The sequence below is a fragment of the Bubalus kerabau genome, chromosome 14 (assembly GCF_029407905.1).
Source record: "Bubalus kerabau isolate K-KA32 ecotype Philippines breed swamp buffalo chromosome 14, PCC_UOA_SB_1v2, whole genome shotgun sequence".
NCBI lineage: Eukaryota > Metazoa > Chordata > Mammalia > Artiodactyla > Bovidae > Bubalus > Bubalus kerabau.
In genome coordinates, this window is record NC_073637.1 from 35549886 (window position 1) to 35568442 (window position 18557).

General features: G+C 40.9%; 1 protein-coding gene across 8 annotated transcripts in view; it reads left to right on the forward strand.

Moving 5' to 3' along the window:
• Nucleotides 1-18557, forward strand: part of SULF1 (sulfatase 1) — a 188769-nt gene that overhangs the window by 146538 nt on the left and 23674 nt on the right. For all 8 annotated transcript variants that reach the window (XM_055546203.1, XM_055546209.1, XM_055546204.1 and 5 more), the window contains one exon: nt 18302-18515. In XM_055546203.1, the coding sequence (XP_055402178.1) occupies nt 18302-18515 (214 nt within the window). The remainder of the gene's footprint in view (nt 1-18301; nt 18516-18557) is intronic.

An 18557-nucleotide genomic window follows, 5' to 3' on the forward strand; every position in this document is an offset into this window, starting at 1 on the left:
CTATTATAAACAGTGCTGCGATGAACATTGGGGTACACGTGTCTCTTTCCCTTCTGGTTTCCTCAGTGTGTATGCCCAGCAGTGGGATTGCTGGATCATAAGGCAGTTCTATTTCCAGTTTTTTAAGGAATCTCCACACTGTCCTCCATAGTGGCTGTACTAGTTTGCATTCCCACCAACAGTGTAAGAGGGTTGCCTTTTCTCTACACCCTCTCCAGAATTTATTATTTGTAGACTTTTGTATAGCAGCCTTTCTGACTGGCATGAAATGCTACCTCATTGTGGTTTTGATTTGCATTTCTCTGATAATGAGTGATGTTGAGCATCTTTTCCTGTGTTTGTTAGCCATCTGTATGTCTTCTTTAGAGAAATGTCTGTTTAGTTCTTTGGCCCATTTTTTGATTTGGGTCGTTTATTTTTCTGGAATTGAGCTGCACAGGAGTTGCTTGTATATTTTTGAGATTAATTATTTGTCAGTTGCTTTGTTTGCTATTATTTTCTCCCATTCTGAAGTCTGTCTTTTCACCTTGCTTATAGTTTGCTTCGGAGAAGGCAATGGCACCCCACTCCAGTACTCTTGCCTGGAAAATCCCATGGACGGAGGAGCCTGGTAGGCTGCAGTCCATGGGGTTGCTAAGAGTCGGATATGACTGAGCGACTTCACTTTCACTTTTCACTTTCATGCGTTGAAAAAAGAAATGGCAACCCACTCCAGTGTTCTTGCCTGGAGAATCCCAGGGACGGGGGAGCCTGGTGGGCTGCCGTCTATGGGGTCGCACAGAGTTGGACACGACTGAAGTGACTTAGCAGCAGCAGCCGTATAGTTTGCTTTGTTGTGTGAAAGCTTTTAATTTTAATTAGGTCCCATTTGTTTATTTTTGCTTTTATTTCCAATATTCTGGGAGGTGGGTCATAAGAGGATCCTGCTGTGATTTATGTCAAAGAGTGTTTTGCCTATGTTTTCCTCTAGGAGTTTTATAGTTTCTGATCTTACGTTTAGATCTTTACTCCATTTTGAGTTTATTTTTGTGTATGGTGTTAGGAAGTGTTCTGGTTTCATTCTTTTACAAGTGGTTGACCAGTTTTCCCAGCACCACTTGTTAAAGAAATTGTCTTTTCCCCATTGTATATTCTTGCCTTCTTTGTCAAAGATAAGGTGTCCATATGTGCATGGATTTATCTCTGGGCTTTCTATTTTGTTCCATTGATCTGTATTTCCGTCTTTGTGCCAGTACCATACTGTCTTGATGACTGTGGCTTTGTAGTAGAGCCTGAAGTCAGGTAGGTTGATTCCTCCAGTTCCATTCTTCTTTCTCAAGTTTTGGCTATTTGAGGTTTTTTATATTTCCATCCAAACTGTGAAATTATTTGTTCTAGTTCTGTGAAAAATACCATTGGTAGCTTGATAGGGATTGCATTGAACCTATAGATTGCTTTGGGTAGCATACTCATTTTCACTATATTGATTCTTCCGATCCATGAACATGGTATATTTCTCCATCTATTTGTGTCCTCTTTGATTTCTTTCACCGATGTTTTATAGTTTTCTATATATAGGTCTTTTGTTTCTTTAGGTAGATATATTCCTAAGTATTTTACCTTTTTTGTTGCAATGGTGAATGGAATTGTTTCCTTAATTCTCTTTCTGTTTTCTCATTGTTAGTGTATAGGAATGTAAGGGATTTCTGTGTGTTGATTTTATATCCTGCAACTTTACCATATTCATTGATTAGCTCTGGTAATTTTCTGGTGGAGTCTTTAGGATTTTCTATGTATAGGATCATGTCATCTGCAAACAGTGAGAGTTTTACTTCTTTTCCAATCTGGATTCCTTTTATTTCTTTTTCTGCTCTGATTGATGTGGCCACAACTTCCAAAACTATGTGGAATAGTAGTGGTGAGAGTGAGCACCCTTGTCTTGTTTCTGACTTTAGGGGAAATGCTTTCAATTTTTCACCATTGAGTATAATGTTTGCTGTGGGTTTGTCATATATAGCTTTTATTATGTTGAGGTATGTTCCCTCTCTTCCTGCTTTCTGGAGGGTTTTTATCATAAATGGATGTTGAATTGTCAAAGGCTTTCTCTGCATCTATTGAGATGAATCATATGGTTTTTATTTTTCAATTTGTTAATGTGGTGTATTACGTTGATTGATTTGCGGATATTGAAGAATCCTTGCATCCCTGGGATAAAGCCCACTTGGTCATGACATATGATTTTTTTTTAATATGTTTTTGGGTTTGGATTGCTAGAATTTTGTTAAGGATTTTTGCATCTATGTTCATCAGTGATATTGGCCTGTAGTTTGCTTTTTTTGTGGCATCTTTGTCAGGTTTTGGTATTAGGGTGATAGTGGCCTTATAGAAAGAGTTTGGAAGTTTACCTTCCTCTGCAATTTTCCGGAAGAGTTTGAGTAGGATAGGTGTTAGCTCTTCTCTAAATTTTTGGTAGAATTCAGCTGTGAAGCCATCTGGTCCTGGGCTTTTGTTTGCTGGAAGATTTCTGATTACAGTTTCAATTTCTGTGCTTGTGATGGGTCTGTTAAGATTTTCCATTTCTTTCTGGTTCGGTTTTGGAAAGTTGTACTTTTCTAAGAATTTGTCCATTTCTTCCAAGTTGTCCATTTTATTGGCATATAGTTGCTGATAGTAGTCTCTTATGATCCTTTGTATTTCTGTGTTGTCTGTTGTGATCTCTCCATTTTCGTTTCTAATTTTGTTGATTTGATTTTTCTCCCTTTGTTTCTTGATGAGTCTGGCTAATGGTTTGTCAATTTTATTTATCCTTTCAAAGAACCAGCTTTTGGCTTTGTTGATTTTTGCTATGGTCTCTTTTGTTTCTTTTGCATTTATTTCTGCCCTAATTTTTAAGATTTCTTTCCTTCTACTAACCCTGGGGTTCTTGATTTCTTCCTTTTCAAGTTGCTTTAGGTGTAGAGTTAGGTTAATTTGACTTTTTTCTTGTTTCCTAAGGTAAGCCTGTATTGCTATGAACCTTCCCCTTAGCACTGCTTTTACAGGTTTATAGGTTTTAGGTTGTGTGTTCATTTTCATTTGTTTCTATGCATATTTTGATTTCTGTTTTGATTTCTTCTGTGATTTGTTGGTTATTCAGCAGCATGTTGTTCAGCCTCCATATGTTGGAATTTTTAATAGTTTTTCTCCTGTAATTGACATCTAATGTTACTGCATTGTGGTCAGAAAAGATGCTTGGAATGATTTCAGTTTTTTTGAATTTACCAAGGCTAGATTTATGGCCCAGGATGTGATCTATCCTGGAGAAGGTTCCAAGTGCACTAGAGAAAAAGGTGAAATTCATTGTTTTGGGTGAAATGTCCTATAGATATCAATTATGTCTAACTGGTCTATTGTATCATTTAAAGTTTGTGTTTCCTTGTTAATTTTCTGTTTAGTTGATCTATCCATAGGCGTGAGTTGGGTATTAAAGTCTCCCACTACACAGACCTGTTTTTAAGGAAACTGAGAACATAGGAACACAAACTAATTTAAGCACTCTTGCTTGAAATCTATGCTAGCTGGGAGAAATACACTATGTCACGATGAGAGGGACTAAATTTCTGCCTAAGTCATTACAACTTAGAACAAAATTGGAGGAAAGAGAAAAAATAACATTTATTGAGCTTTTGCCTTTTGTTAATATTCTGAGCCTAACACATCTTTTATTTTTTTATGGAAAGATATTTTATATATAGCAGTGTGTACATGTCAATCCCAAACTCCCAATCTGTAAGGCACTGTATGCAGTGTTTTATACATATTAGCTCAATTTAATCATCACCCCTGTCAAGAGAGGCATAGTCATTTTCATTTTACAATCTGGGAATCCATAAATTGTCTTATTCCAAAACTTGGGCCACTTTATGCCTTCCAAGGTAAATTTTTTTTTATTTTATTTTATTTTTAAACTTTACAATATTGTATTAGTTTTGCCAAACATCAAAATGAATCCGCCACAGGTATACCCGTGCTCCCCATCCTGAACCCTCCTCCCTCCTCCCTCCCCATACCCTTCCTCTAGGTCGTCCCAGTGCACCAGCCCCAAGCATCCAGTATCGTGCATCGAACCTGGACTGGCGACTCGTTTCATACATGATATTATACATGTTTCAATGCCATTCTCCCAAATCTCCCCACCCTCTCCCTCTCCCACAGAGTCCATAAGACTGATCTATACATCAGTGTCTCTTTTGCTGTCTCGTACACAGGGTTATTGTTACCATCTTTCTAAATTCCATATATATGTGTTAGTATACTGTATTGGTGTTTTTCTTTCTGGCTTACTTCACTCCAAGGTAAATTTTTAACAAAAGGAAGAGAAATTCAATTCTGTCTTTTCTTTCCTTTTTTAAATCTGACCTCTGGATAGTCACACAACTAACCAACACCAGTTCAAGGTATCAGACTCATAAAATGGGTAGCCCAGTTATTATTGAAATAGCCTCATTTCTTATACGCTTTTTATATGGCATCTAACCATATTGAATAGATGTTCATAATAAACTACTTGACCCTCATCCGCTCTGTATTTCCTTGTGTCTTTTTGTACACAGGAATCTCTTTGAAGTGGAAAAAGGTGAAGAGGGAGGGCTATTGAATTAAGGGATAAAACCAAGCCTTCATAGCACTCTGCTAAGCCTTAATTTTCAAGTGTTTAGTGGAGAAGCTTAGACCTATTCATTATATTTTAATTTGAAGTCTCCAAATCCTTCTTGTGGAAGCTCCAAGTAGTATTATGACTAAAACCTCAGAATTGTTTTGTAGCTCTAAAACGATTTTTATGAGGCAGCCTCAATAGACTAATTTTACTTCTATTCAGGACTTGGAAATGTTCAGTGTTAAATATATCTCATGCACATTAGTGATCTGGTTGCTATTTCAGCTAAGTGGAGAGACTTATAACCCTTTGAAGATAAGGTTCATGGCCTACCTTTCAGTATACACTTTTGCAAACCTCTCTATATGGCTCATGCTGAAATTTTAACTTATGTCCTCAAGGGCAAACACAGCATAAACTAGATTACTGGCCCCAGCTCTTCACTCATATGCTAAATGCCAACTATGTTAAAAAACTTCACTTTGCTTTTTTTTTATAGTTTTCTAAACACATTTTGCCCCCATGAAATGTTTTCATGTGTGGCTCTCTGGAATTTTCCTCTGTTGCTTTGTTAATCACTCTGAATTTGGTCTCTATCACATGGCTCCGATGGTAAAGAATCTGCCTGCAGTGCAGGAGACCTGGGTTCAATCCCTGAGTCGAAAAGATCCCCTGGAGAAGGGAATGGCAACCCTCTCCAGTATTCTTCCCTGGAGAATCCCATGGACAGAGGAGCCTGGCAGGTTCCATGGGCTCACAAAGAATTGGACACAACTGAGTGACTAATACTTTCACTTTCACATAAGTATATAAGAACATTAGCAATGATCTCTTTGAGAAGTGCCTGAATTAATGGGCAAAGAATTACACTCGGCACAATGGTGATTTCTCTCTATAGGTGGTGGCAAACCATGCCTTTAGAAGCTGAGAACTTTGAGAAAATTTTGAGCCTCTTCAAGGCAGTTATTAAACCTAGAAGTCCAACCTGACATAGCTTGGTTATATTCTATAGAATCTTTGTATGTCGGTTTTTTGCTCTTTCTTTTTGGCTCTACTTTGAAGATTACCTTTTTTTAAAAAATGATAAATTTTCATTTATTATCATTTATTTGTGATAATAATTTAAATAAAGTTATCTTTTATTTATTTATTTGGCAGCTTTGGATCTTAGTTTCGACATATGAGATCTCCGTTGTGCCATGCAGGATCTTTCCTTGTGGCCACGGACTCTGCGGTTGTGGTGCAAGGGTTCAGTAATTGTGGCATGCAGGCTTTGTCACTCTGAGGTTGTAGGATCTTAGCTCCCTGACCAGGGAGCAAACCCATGTCCCCTGCATTGGAAGGCAGATTCTTAACCAGTGAACCACTAGAGAAGTCCCTGAAGATTGTCTTTTTATTTACTATATCATTGACTTTTAGAAGGGAAGAAAAAGTCCAGAATAACGAGACTGTTCAGGATCAAGATGACAGCCAAGTCTTGAACTGACTTGCTTGGGTTTTCTTTCCTTGACATGGGTTTTACACCTGGCCTGTGCCCTGCTTTTCTTCCTCTCACCAAGGTTAGCTGCCTTCCTTCAAAGGGAACACCCTTGGTTTGACTCTCCATGGAGTGTAGAGGAAAAATCAGCACCATTAGCCTGATTCTCTTCACTCCTAATCCCCAAAAAGATAGTGCCTCCCCCGACTCCTCCAACAGACCCCATGTCTGGTCTCCTAGGATGGTTTGGTACGGTCAATGTGGATTCAGGAAGTGGAGTAAATAAAAGAAGGAGCAATGTGAAGTTCAGAAGTTTGGGTTAGAATATTGGCATCCACTCCCTTCCAGTTGTATGTTCTTTCAGAAGACGGTTTCTCCTGTGTCTTGGATGTTCTGTCTCTGGAAAGAAAATTGATCTGTGTCTTGGGAGGATAAAGTGCCATCATATATGTAAAGTTCTAGGTGAGCTTTAAAGTAGTATATGAGTATTGTTCCAGGCCATCTTACCTGTTGTTTTCATTCCTATGAAGCCAATAGGGAACGAAAATGGCCCAGAATCCCAGACATTTGGCATCACGTCTCCATCATGTGAACTAAACAACCAGCAGGGACTAATTAAGACAGCATGGACATATGTGTTCGCATTACTTCCATATTTCTGAGTTAATACAAGGCTGACTGTGAATTCCCATCACTCTCTCAGCTGGCGTGATACCCCCATGCATATTTATGTACACACTATACACACACACACACATGCATGCACACAATCATGTACAAGCTCAACTTCGTCTGAAGTTGGTTCAATGGAGAACATAGATCAGTGATGCTCATTTCTTCTGCACATCAGTATCACCTGAGGAGCTTTTGCAAACACTGATGTCCAGCCTTGCCCCAAACCAATCAGATGAACATGTCTGCAGGGATGGTCAAGGCATGTGTGTTTTTTTAACAGCATTACAAACCACAGACCTGGAATCTAAGAATGTCAAAGTTGGAAGAAGGCTTAGAAATCTTCTGATCAAATGGTATCCTTTTCCTAATAAGGAAATTTAGATCCAGAAAACTTAAGCCACCAACCCAATGTCAAAACCTGTATCTCTTCACTTCGTGTTCAAATCTTTTCTTCCCCAGAGCGTCCTGCCTCTGCAAAAATGTAAGACAGTAGATTTTCTGCTTGAAATTGTCAATGGCATTTGCCTCCATGAATCCCTCGTGGCATCTAGGGTAGCAACTCTCAACCATGACCTCAGATTAGAATCACTTAAGCAACTTTGGAAATGCCCACGTTCGAATCTCAACCCAGACACATTAAATCTGAACCCCTGAGGATGGGGCCCAGGTGGCAGTGTTTTGTTTTGTTTTTTCAAGCTCCTGGGTAATTCCTTTGGCCAGCCAAAATTGAAAACCATTCATGCTGGGGGAGGGTGGTCATTTTTTGTTCCTCTTCTAGGTATAGATATTGATTTCTTAAATAGGAGTTATATAAAAGAGAAATTCCCTGGGCATTCCATTTTGAAGTTCATTTTATACATATATTCTCTGTCCTTTACGAGGAGAAAAGCAACTTGTTTTCTTTTTATAGAGCAAATGGCATGTCCTTTTGTTAAATCATTGAATTCCAGCATCTTTGTAATTTAGTTTGCCTTTCTACTATTGTATCAATACAAAATCAAAGATCTGTTAAAATTCTGAAAAGACCTCAGCATCAGGCAAAGAAAATTAAAATGTAGCTTGTTGAGTGTAAACTGGTTTAGTGCCAGGATCTATGCTGTCATCCAAAAATTATCCCTCTGACCAGAGGTCCCTCTGACCCTTTGTGACCAGCTGCAGAGCAGGAATAAAAAGGCATTTGCCAGGAAGGTCTGGCTAGAATTGTTAGTGTGCCAGAAATGGACTGCCTGTTTCCAGAAACCCGCTGAGCCCTGGTGAAGATCACAACATGGCTTGTGGCCATCCCCTCCCCACCTCCCCTTGCCCTGGCTCTCTGAGCTCCAGAGAAATCGGCCAGAAATATGGAGCCTCCAAATGCCATCCTCTGGCTCAACTCTCGTCTCAACAGGGAGAGTCTCAACTAGCCTCAGTATGGAAGGCTAGTCTCCTGCTCTCTTTAGCTTGCACTGAAGGATGAGGCTGAATGGCTGGGCATCTCCCTAGGTGCTTGGCATCTTTGCATTTTTCAGAACACAAATCGCAGGGTTAAACGTTAAACCATCTTTAGTAATGCTCCAAACAACTCAGAAACAAACGTTGAGGACAGACGCTTTTCCCATCAACTGCATAATGTGATCCCAGCTTATTTAATTCATACTCTCTCATTTCCCACTGTGCCCACCCTGGTCAGGTTCCCCTCTTCCCTCTGTCTCTCTGTTTCTTTTTCTTACTAATTTTTATTGGAATATAGTTGCTTTACAATGTTGTGTTAGTTTCTGCTGTTCAGCAAAGTGAATCAGCTAAGTTGTTGTTTTTCAGTTGCCGAGTCGTGTCCAACTCTTTGGGACCCCATGGACTACAGCACTCCAGGTTTCCCTGTCCTTCACCATCTCCCGGAGTTTGCTCAAACTCATGTCCACCGAGTCAGTGATGCCATCCAACCATCTCATCCTGCCTTCTCCTCCTGCCTTCAGTCTTTCCCAGCATCAGGGTCTTTTCCGATTCTCATTAGTTGTCTGTTTCATGCATGACAGTGTTTGTGTGTCTCAAGCATAACATTCTCTCCTGCATGTTAGCTGTCACCTCCGCCTTCCCAAGTGTCCTTCCCTCAACCTATCGGCAGCCTCACACTCTGCCCCAAACCACTCCCCTTTTGTATCGGTGTCCTCGTCGACCAGGATTGCATCCAAGCTGTTCGCTTAGTATGTGACTGCAGGCACATTACTTAACCTAACTCTGCCTCAGTTTCTTCATCTGTGACATGGGCATAAAATAGTACTTGCCTCCAGGGGTTGCTGCAAAAGACTGTAGGAGTTAAATGTATCCACAGGAGTCCCCAGCACATAGCAAGCACTCAACAAATACTAGCTCTTGATTGTTAGCCAAGGTCAGTTCACCAATCTTATTTTCCCTCGTTTGCAAGAACCATACTTCTTCCAACATTCCAACAGTGACTTTTACAAATGGTTATTCACATTAAAATCTAAAGGAGGAAACATTTTCTCTTTTTTCTGGTTTTCCCTCCCCCTTCCAACCCCTGCCCTATCCTGTTTCACCCTATCTCAGAGAAAGCAGGAGATAAATATCTTCAGCACAAATAACTCTATTTCATGTTTGTGAGAAAGTCTGAAAATAACTTGAGCTAGTAGCAATTTGAACAAGGATGTTTATATGGCCATATTCCTCAGTGTTGAGATGAAAATTCTTTTTTTAATTCAAGTATAATTGATATATAACATTGTATTAGTATCAGGTGTACAATTTAATGATTCAATATTTGTATATATTGTAAAGTGATCACCATAATTAGTCTAGTTACCATCCATCACCCCACGGTTAAAATTTGTTTTTCTTGTACTGAGAACTTGTTAAATGTACTCTCTTAGCAACTTTCAAATATGTACTAGGCTGTTATTAACTGTAGTTACCATGCTATACATTACACCCTCAGGGGGTTATTTTATAACTGTAAATTTGTATATTTTGACCACCTTTACCCATTTGCCTACATTCATCCTACATGAGTTTGCGCAAACTCAAGGAGATAGTGAAGAACAGGGAAGCCTGGTGTCCTGCAGTTCATGGGGTCACAAAGAGTCAGACACAACTTAGCAACTGAACAACAATAATCCCAGGTGAAAATTCTAAACACATGTCCTCATGCAGGTAACTGCTTCCCATGATGTCGGCACTGGGTTAACAGATAACCAGGTTATTAGAAAATTACTATATCATTGTTACATCTTAGAGAATGTAATCTGACCTGCATTAGAGCCAAATCCATGTAATAGGAAGTATAATAACAGAGAACTAATGCATATGCGTATATGTATATAAAATTAAGCTTTCATTGCAGTGTACCTTCGAAAAAGTTGTCAGCAATTTTTTTCTTACTCATGAAAATGGGTATAAGTGATATAAATAAGATTATTTATACTCATCCCTGGTGGCTCAGATAGTAAAGAATCTGCTTGCAATTTGGGAGAGCCAGGTTCAATCCCTGGGTCAGGAAGATCCCCTAGAGAAGGGAATGGCAATCCACCCCAGTACTCTTGCCTGGAGAATTCCATGGACAGAGGCTACAGTCCATGGCATTGCAAAGAATCAGATGTGTCTTACTAAAGTGTCTTACTAAATACTTAGTAAGACAACACTTACTGAATAAGTTTACAGAGCATTCTTAATCAATCTGAGAAATATATACAATTCAAAACGTAGAAACTATAATGATCCTCAAGTGGTTACTTCAGGAAAAGGAAGTAACCAGAGTTCTATCATCATCTAATACTTACACTAAACATTTTTTTTTGGTCACAACTCATGACGTATGGCATCTTATTAATAGTTCTCCCACCAGGGATTGAACTCACACCTCTTGCATTGGAAGTGCAAGACTTAGCCACTGAGCTGCCAGGGAAGTCACTGTCCTAAGCGTTTCACATGGGACATTTTTTTACCTGAAAACTCTTCTAAAAATAGATATTATGCCCATTGTAAATATGAGGTTTAAATGGGAAAGTTACTTGACCAAATTTGCACAGTTAGAAGGGTGACAAGTCTGTGTTCAAAACAAGATCTGTGTGATTCGAAGCTTGCAACCTTCCCACTAAACACTAATTACTATATTTAAGACAGCTTACAACCAGGGAACGATGACTTGCCCAAGGACTGGGTAGGCATTGTTAAAGGTCAGCTATAATAGTTCTGCTTCAGATTCCTGTAGTGCATCTTTTCTTCAGAACTCCAAAAATGGTCAACAGTTTATTCTCATGACAGATCCTTGAAGCCAGGAGGAATAAGTGTTATTTTACCAGATGTGGAATCTGGAAGAACAAGGAGATGCTGCAGTTTGCTCTAGGCCATAGAGTTAGCAGCAAAAGACAATTAAAATTGAGGTCCTCAGATCCCTAACCCAATACTTATCCCTGTTAAAAATGACTACCTCTCATGAAGCTTCCATTAGGTAAATTTCTATAAATAATGAAGTGTGTGTGTGTAATAATAATAATAATAACAACTTCCCTTGTTGAATGCCTGCCATGTGCTGAGTTCTTCCTATGAGTTACCTCTACTGCTCATGACCCTATAAAAATTTAGATGGTGTACCTGACTTGCTGCCCATCCTATAGCAGTGTGATAAATTTAATGTATTCAAATCGGGCTTTTCTAGCTTGAAAGTCCAGATTTTTCCACTAAGCCACATCAATATGTGTATGAAATGCCATTCCCAGGTCACAGGCAGAAGATAGGTGATATTCAGTGCTACAAAGTCCTACTCTAATAAATGAATTATGGTAGTACTTTAGGTTGGGCTTCCCACGTAGCTCAGCTGGTAAAGAATCTGCTTGCAACGCAGAAGACTGCGGTTAAATTCCTGGGTTGGGAAGTTCCCCTGGAAAAGGAATAGGCTACCCATTCCAGTATTCTTGGGCTTCCCTGGTGACTCAGAAGATAAAGAATCCGCCTGCAATGTGGAAGACCTGGGTTCGATCCCTGAGTCAGGAAGATCCCCTGGAAGATCCCCTGGTATGGCAAGCCACCCCAGTATTCTAGCCTGGAGACTCCCCAGGGACAGAGCAGCCTGGTGGGCTACAGTCCATGGGGTCACAAAAAGTTGGATGAGACTAAGCACAGCATAGCACTTTAGGTTATTGTGGAAATTAAATGAATAAATTTTTGTATAAAACACCCTAGACCAGTACCTGGTATCAAGTAAGAGTTTAATAGGTGATGATAATGTGACATCTCCCCTTAGATTGGATTCCACCCAAACAGCTGCACACATGATTCTTTAAACAAAAGAGCCAACCTTCTCTTCTTCCTCAGGTGTGACTTACCTTCAGTTATATATCGGCTCAGCAAAAAGTTAATTCATTTTTTTCTGTAAGATTTTTGGTCAACCCAATATAATCCATCCAAAGCACTTAGACACAGTTGCTAAACAGAGTGATTAAATGCTGAGTTAAAGTCAGGGAATGATTCATGCGTGAGGCTTGGTCCGTCCCCTTCATCCCAAGTTTCAGCATAGTTGGAAGGGCTCACATGAAATAATAATAACTTTGGAATTACTGAAATAGTTTTATCGAGCACCTTGTGCATGGTAGATGTGCGGAAGTATTTGTGGAATGAATGTGCTAAATTATCAACACAGACTAAGACGTCAGAGAGGGAGGAGGAGGAGGGTTGAATTGATGTTGTTCCAGAAAGCAGAAAAGGAATTTGCAGGAGTAAGTGGTTGGAGAAAATGGAGAAAACTGGATTTGGCCATTAACCGATTTACCAAAAAAGTCCAAGAGCGTAGATAAAAGTGAGGCAGTCTGACATCTGTATTTCGGGAGGGGCATGTACTTCAGGTCCCATTAGCCTTACCTGAACTCAGGCTCTCATCTGATTCCAGCAACTCTTCTGCACTGGAAAACCATCTCATTACCAGGAGCATGTAAATGATCTGCAGTAGGTTTCAGAGCTATTCCTTTAAAAATTCTCTTTCTCCACCTCCGTCTATAAACTCTCCAAGTAAGATGACCATTTGAGTTGCTGCTATTTCCAGGTTTTATTGCTCAGCCATAAAAATTGTCATGATATAGAACACTAAAATGACTGTGGCCCACGTGTGGTAATGACATTTCATTAAAATTCCTAGTATGCTTGCCACTAAGGAGATTTTCAAAGCCTTGAGCTAATTACTCTATCTAATAGGGTCTATGACTTGTTCAGAGTCCGTGGTACAGGAAATAATTGGCATTTTTGTCAATGACTTCTGTATTATACAAGAATGTATATATAGGTAGTGTTTGGGGGTATATGTATATGCACATGTGTATACATGTGCATGCATGAATGTATGTATGTATGTTTGATTTTATATGATATGTCATCTGTGCCAATGACCATGCTAGACCTTAGATGGGATTAAATTCAACTCTTCAGGAAAGAAACACACTTTTTGTTCATTTCTGTCCCATCAGAAATCAACAAGGAATTTGGCTAATGGGTTGTAATCCAAATAGGATAAGTCACTAAAAATTCTGCCTCTATTTTTCTACAGAAATCTACTTGTCCCCTCAGCTCTTCCAGGACAAAAAAAGAAAAATTTTAATGCGTTGTGGTTTTAAAACTAAGGAAGGTTTTCAGTACAGTTGTGTTTTACAAATTAGTGTTTGCACTGAAGTTGATATAAATTGGAACACAGAAAGACATAAAGCCATCATTTTTTTAAGAATAAAGACAGCCACATTTTTCTGTCTGATAAAAAATAGAGTATTTCTTGAATTAAGTTTCTGCTTGGCTGTGAGTTGAATCCACTGATGTCTTCTTTTGCTACTACAAACATTAAGTAATCAACACTTGATTTTTGAATGCATGAGGTAGAATTTCAGGTGGATGGATGTGTCTTGGATTTAAGACAGATATATGATATAAAAACTCAAGCACCACTGATTCCCAAACATTTTGGAGCTGTGAAATATTATTTATTTTAGACACTTTTCATGAGCAAGAATTTTATTTTTTTATTTTTGCCTGCACAAGGTCTTTGTTGCTGCATATGGGCTTTCTCTAGTTGAAGAGAGTGGGGGCTACTCTTCATTGCGGTGCACAGGCTTCTCATTATGGTGGCTTCTCTTGTTGTGGAGCACAGGCTCTAGGAACATGGGCTCAGTAATTGTGGTTGAAGGGCTTAGTTGCTCCTGGGCGTGTGGAATCTTCCCATACCAGGGTTCAAACCCACCTCCCCTGCATTGGCAGGGGGATTCTTAACCCCTAGACCACCAGAGAAGCCCTCCAAGAACTCTTCTGAGAATTTCCTGGCACCTCCTCAAGCGAATTGGCCGTATCTAGGAATGCAGTGCAGCAAACCCAAGCTTAGAAAGCACTGATCTCCATGTTAAAAAAAAAAAAAAAACAACTGCAAAGCACCAGCTCCATGCAGTTTTCAGCTAAGAATGTGTGAAGATTGTGTCATTCATCAACTAACTGTTCTGGTTAGGATTAGGGTAAGGGTTAGGGTTGGCTTCCCTGGTGACTTAGTGGTAAAGAATCCACCTGCCAATGCAGAAGACTTGCATTCGATCTCTGGAGTGGGAAAATCCCCTGGAGAAGGACATGGCAACCCACTCCAGCATTCTTGCCTGGGAAATCCCATGGACAGAAGAGCCTGGCAGGCTACAGCCCATGGTGTCACAACAAGTCGGACACGACTTAGTGACTGAACAACAACAAAGGGTTAGGGTTAGGAGAGAGTGAGGAGAACTGGTTACTCATAAAGCACACAGTTCTGCCATTGTAGATGAGCTGGGAGTGTCCATCTATTCAACTGGAGCCATTTTCTAAGCAGGTCACATCAGTACATTTCTTCACACTCAAAAATATGCACATCCCTCTCAAAGGCCATCCACCTGAGCTCCTTAGACCTAAAAGTATACCTTCTGCCCTCCTGTGGGATCCCACTGCAAAGAGGTCCAGTAACCAGCTGTGAATCTAAAGCAGTGATCTTTAACCTAGCTTCACAATAGAATCACCAGGGAAGCTTTGGAAAAATCCCAGTGTCCAGCCAAGGTGAGAACCACTGATCAGATGTATTCATAACTTCCATGTGCCATATCAGTTTGAATTCATATTTGTTTTTTTTTGTTGTTGTTGTTGTTTGAGTCAAGTTAAATCATCTCTAATTTAGTTGGTCCTTAGATTATTCTTGACTTCTTGCCTTTTCTTGGTTTTGTAAATAGGTAGTTACTTGTCTTGTCTCTTGAGCTCCTGCTTCTCTCTGGACAGAGATTTACATTCAAAACATTCTGGCCAAACCACTAAAGAAGGTTGTTACCTGGTGTGTCTTGAAATAGTTTAATTCAACAGCACAGAGTGTATAGGGGCTAAAGTGAAATTACAGAACACGTTCTAGATAGCAGGGATTTGGGAGCTCTATGATAGGGCCTCCCAGGTGGCCCTAGTGATAAAGAACTTGTCTGCCAGTGCAGGAGACAAAAAACTCAGGTTCCACCCCTGGGTTGGGAAGGTCCCCTGGAGGAGGACATGGCAACTCACTCCACTGTGCTTGCCTGGAGAGGCCCATGAACAGAGGAGCCTGGTGGGCTACAGTCAAACACGACTGAGGGATTTAGCACGCACAGGTAGAAGTGCAAAGGCTGCTGTGATCATTCTGCAGCTACTGACGCCACGTGTGTGTTCTGTCGCTCAGTTGTGTCTGACTCTTTGCGACCCTCTGGACTGTAGCCCGCCAGGCTCCACTGTCCATGGGATTTTACAGGTGAGAATACTGGAGTGGGTTGCCATCCCTTCTCCAGGGGGATCTTCCTGACCCAGGGATGGAACCTGCATCTCTTTCATCTCCTGCATTGGCTGGCGGATTCTTTATCGCTAGTGCCACCTGGGAAAACATGTGACTCCGTTAAGAGAAAGCAAACTGTGGCTCAGCATGATGGTCCATTGTGAAGGGTTGCACACCATTTTGTACTCTAGTGTCAGTGCCAAACTTTACCTTGCATCAAAATAGTCCTCAAAGACACAGGTATAACAAGGGGATATGCGAGATCATTTCACAAAAGGCCTGAAAAAACATCTTTTATCTAATCATTTTTTCATTTATTTTCATGTATATTTGAAAATATAAAACTGGCACAACAAACACACAATTCTACAAATATTATGGCTTTGTCCACAGTTTAGAAATACACCCATTTGAAAGAAAAAGGGGCTTCCTTGGTGGCTCAGATGGTAAAGAATCCGCCTGCAGTACAGGAGTGCACGCTCAGTCACTTCAGTCATGTCTGACTCTTTAGACCCAGGTTGAATCCCTGGGCTGGGAAGATTCCCCTAGAGAAGGGAATGGCTACCCACTCCAGTATTCTTGTTTAGAGAAATCCAGGGACAGAGGAGCCTGGTGGGCTACGGTCCATAGGGTAGCAAAGAGTCAGATGTGACTGAGCAACTAACTCTTCACTTAAAGAAAAAAAGTATCAATAAAAAATTGTACACAGGTAATACTCATATATGGATGTGGGGGGGGGGGAACACAAAAGTTTGATAACTCTATATTGTACCATGTTGTAACAACCATGATCAACTTGAAATGAATGTCATTATTCTTCCCATTTGTCAGATTAATGTTTTAGGGAGAGAAAAGGGAAAATAGGAAGATTATCAGATCTTTAAGTCAGTTATAGAAGATCCCATGAAATAACCCCCAGGCAAAGAGCTATTATTTCAGCCAGGTTTGATACCCATAAAATGGGGGAGGGGGCACTGAGACGTGATGCTGCGTCATATTCATCCAGAGTTAAGCTGGAAATTTCTGTAGCTGTATATATATATATATTTTTTTGGCTTCTCTGTGCAGCATGCAGAATCTTAGTTCCCCCACTGGAGATCAAACCCACGTCCCCTGCAGTGGAAGCATGGAGTCTTAACCCCTAGACCGCCAGGGAGGTCCCACCTCTGTAGCTATCTTAATAGAAAGCTCAAACAAGAAAGCCTAGCGCCAAGGGAGCCCTCTTACACTGTTGGTGGGAATGCAGACTGGTGCAGCCACTACGGAGGACAGTGTGGAGAGTCCTGAAAAAACTGGAAGTAGAACTGCCATACGACCCAGCAATCCCCATGCTGGGCATAAACATCAAGGAAACCAGAATTGAAAGAGACACATGTACCCCAGTGTTCACCGCAGCACTGTTTACAGTAGCTGGGACATGCAAGCAGCCTAGATGTCCATCGGCAAACGAATGGATAAGGAAGTTGTGGTACATATACACAATGGAATATCACTCAGCTATAAAAAAAGAATGCATTTGAGTCAGTTCTAATGAGGTGGATGAAGCTGGAGCCTATTATACAGAGTGAAGTAAGTCAGAAAGAAATACACCAATACAGTATATTAACACATATATACGGAATTTAGAAAGATGGTAACGATGACCCTGTATGCAAAGCAGCAAAAGAGACACAGATGTAAAGAACACACTATTGGGCTATGTGGGAGAGGCAAGGGTGGGATGATTTGAGAGAATAGCGTTCAAACATGTATATTACCATATGTAAAATAGATGACCAGTGCAAGCTCGAGGCATGAAGCAGGGCATTCAAAACTGGTGCTCTGAGACAACCCAGAGGATAGGGTGGGGAGGGAGGAGGGAGAGGAGTTCAGGATAGGGGGACACATGTGCACCCGTGGCTGATTCATGTCAGTGTATGGCAAAAACCACCACAATATTGTAAAGTAATTAGCCTCCAATTAAGAGTGTGCACTGTTTGTAGAAGGATAAGAAAAGTCACAGAGGAAGCCCGGCTCATCTGCTCACGTCTATGTGTGTATGCATGTTAGTCGCTCAGTCGTGGCCGACTCTTTGCCACCTCATGGACTGTAGCCTGACAGGCTCCTCTGTCCATGGGATTTCCCAGGCAAAAATACTGGAGTGGGTTGCCATTCCCTTCTCCAGGGGATCTTCCTGACGCAGGGATCAAACCCAAGTCTCCTCCATTGCAGGCGGATTCTTTACCACCTGAGCTACCAGAGAAGCAAATGTTCTTGTCTGGCGTGTATGAAATTTGGCTCGCCCCCATGATGGACTCAGGTTAAATTCATTTCTGTCTTCCTCATATGCCACTCTTACTGGCCTCGAATTAAAAATTCAAGGGCAGAGAACAAAGCAGCCAAGTTTGTTTTTTCCAGAAAAAAAGACGGGTCTGGTGAAAACAGCCCTGACAGCCGTGCTCTGTGGCTTGGTGAGTTAAGTAAGGGCTTTTCCATGTTTCATTCAAGACTGTTTAGTCTGGATGCTGAGGATTTATGTATCAGTTCTTGGCTCTGGTGTCATTGAGGTAGTTCTGATTTCCTGTGATTTCGTGGTCATCTGTATTCGCCTGCAGTGAAGGAAATAACTAAGAGAACAGGAGTCAACTTATTCCAGGGTCACTTGAAAGCTGGCCTTTTTTCATGCGTTCTTTTTAACAGTGTTGCCAGGGTTCTAAAAACAAAAGCAGCAGTCCTTAATCAGAAACACCTGATGTGGATGTGTAACTGGCTCTCACGTTGGCTCTTGCAGAAGTGGCAGTGCGTCGAGGACACGTCTGGCAAGCTTCGAATTCACAAGTGCAAGGGCTCTGGTGATCTGCTCGCTGTCCGACAAAGCACGCGGCCCCTCTTTCGTGGCTTCCACGACAAGGACAAAGAGTGCAGTTGTGGCGAGTCCGGGTATCGGGCCAGCAGGAGCCAGAGAAAGAATCAGAGGCAGTTCCTGCGGAACCAGGGGACCCCAAGTAAGCCGTTGCCTGTGACCCTCTCAATGGCAGGCTGAGGCA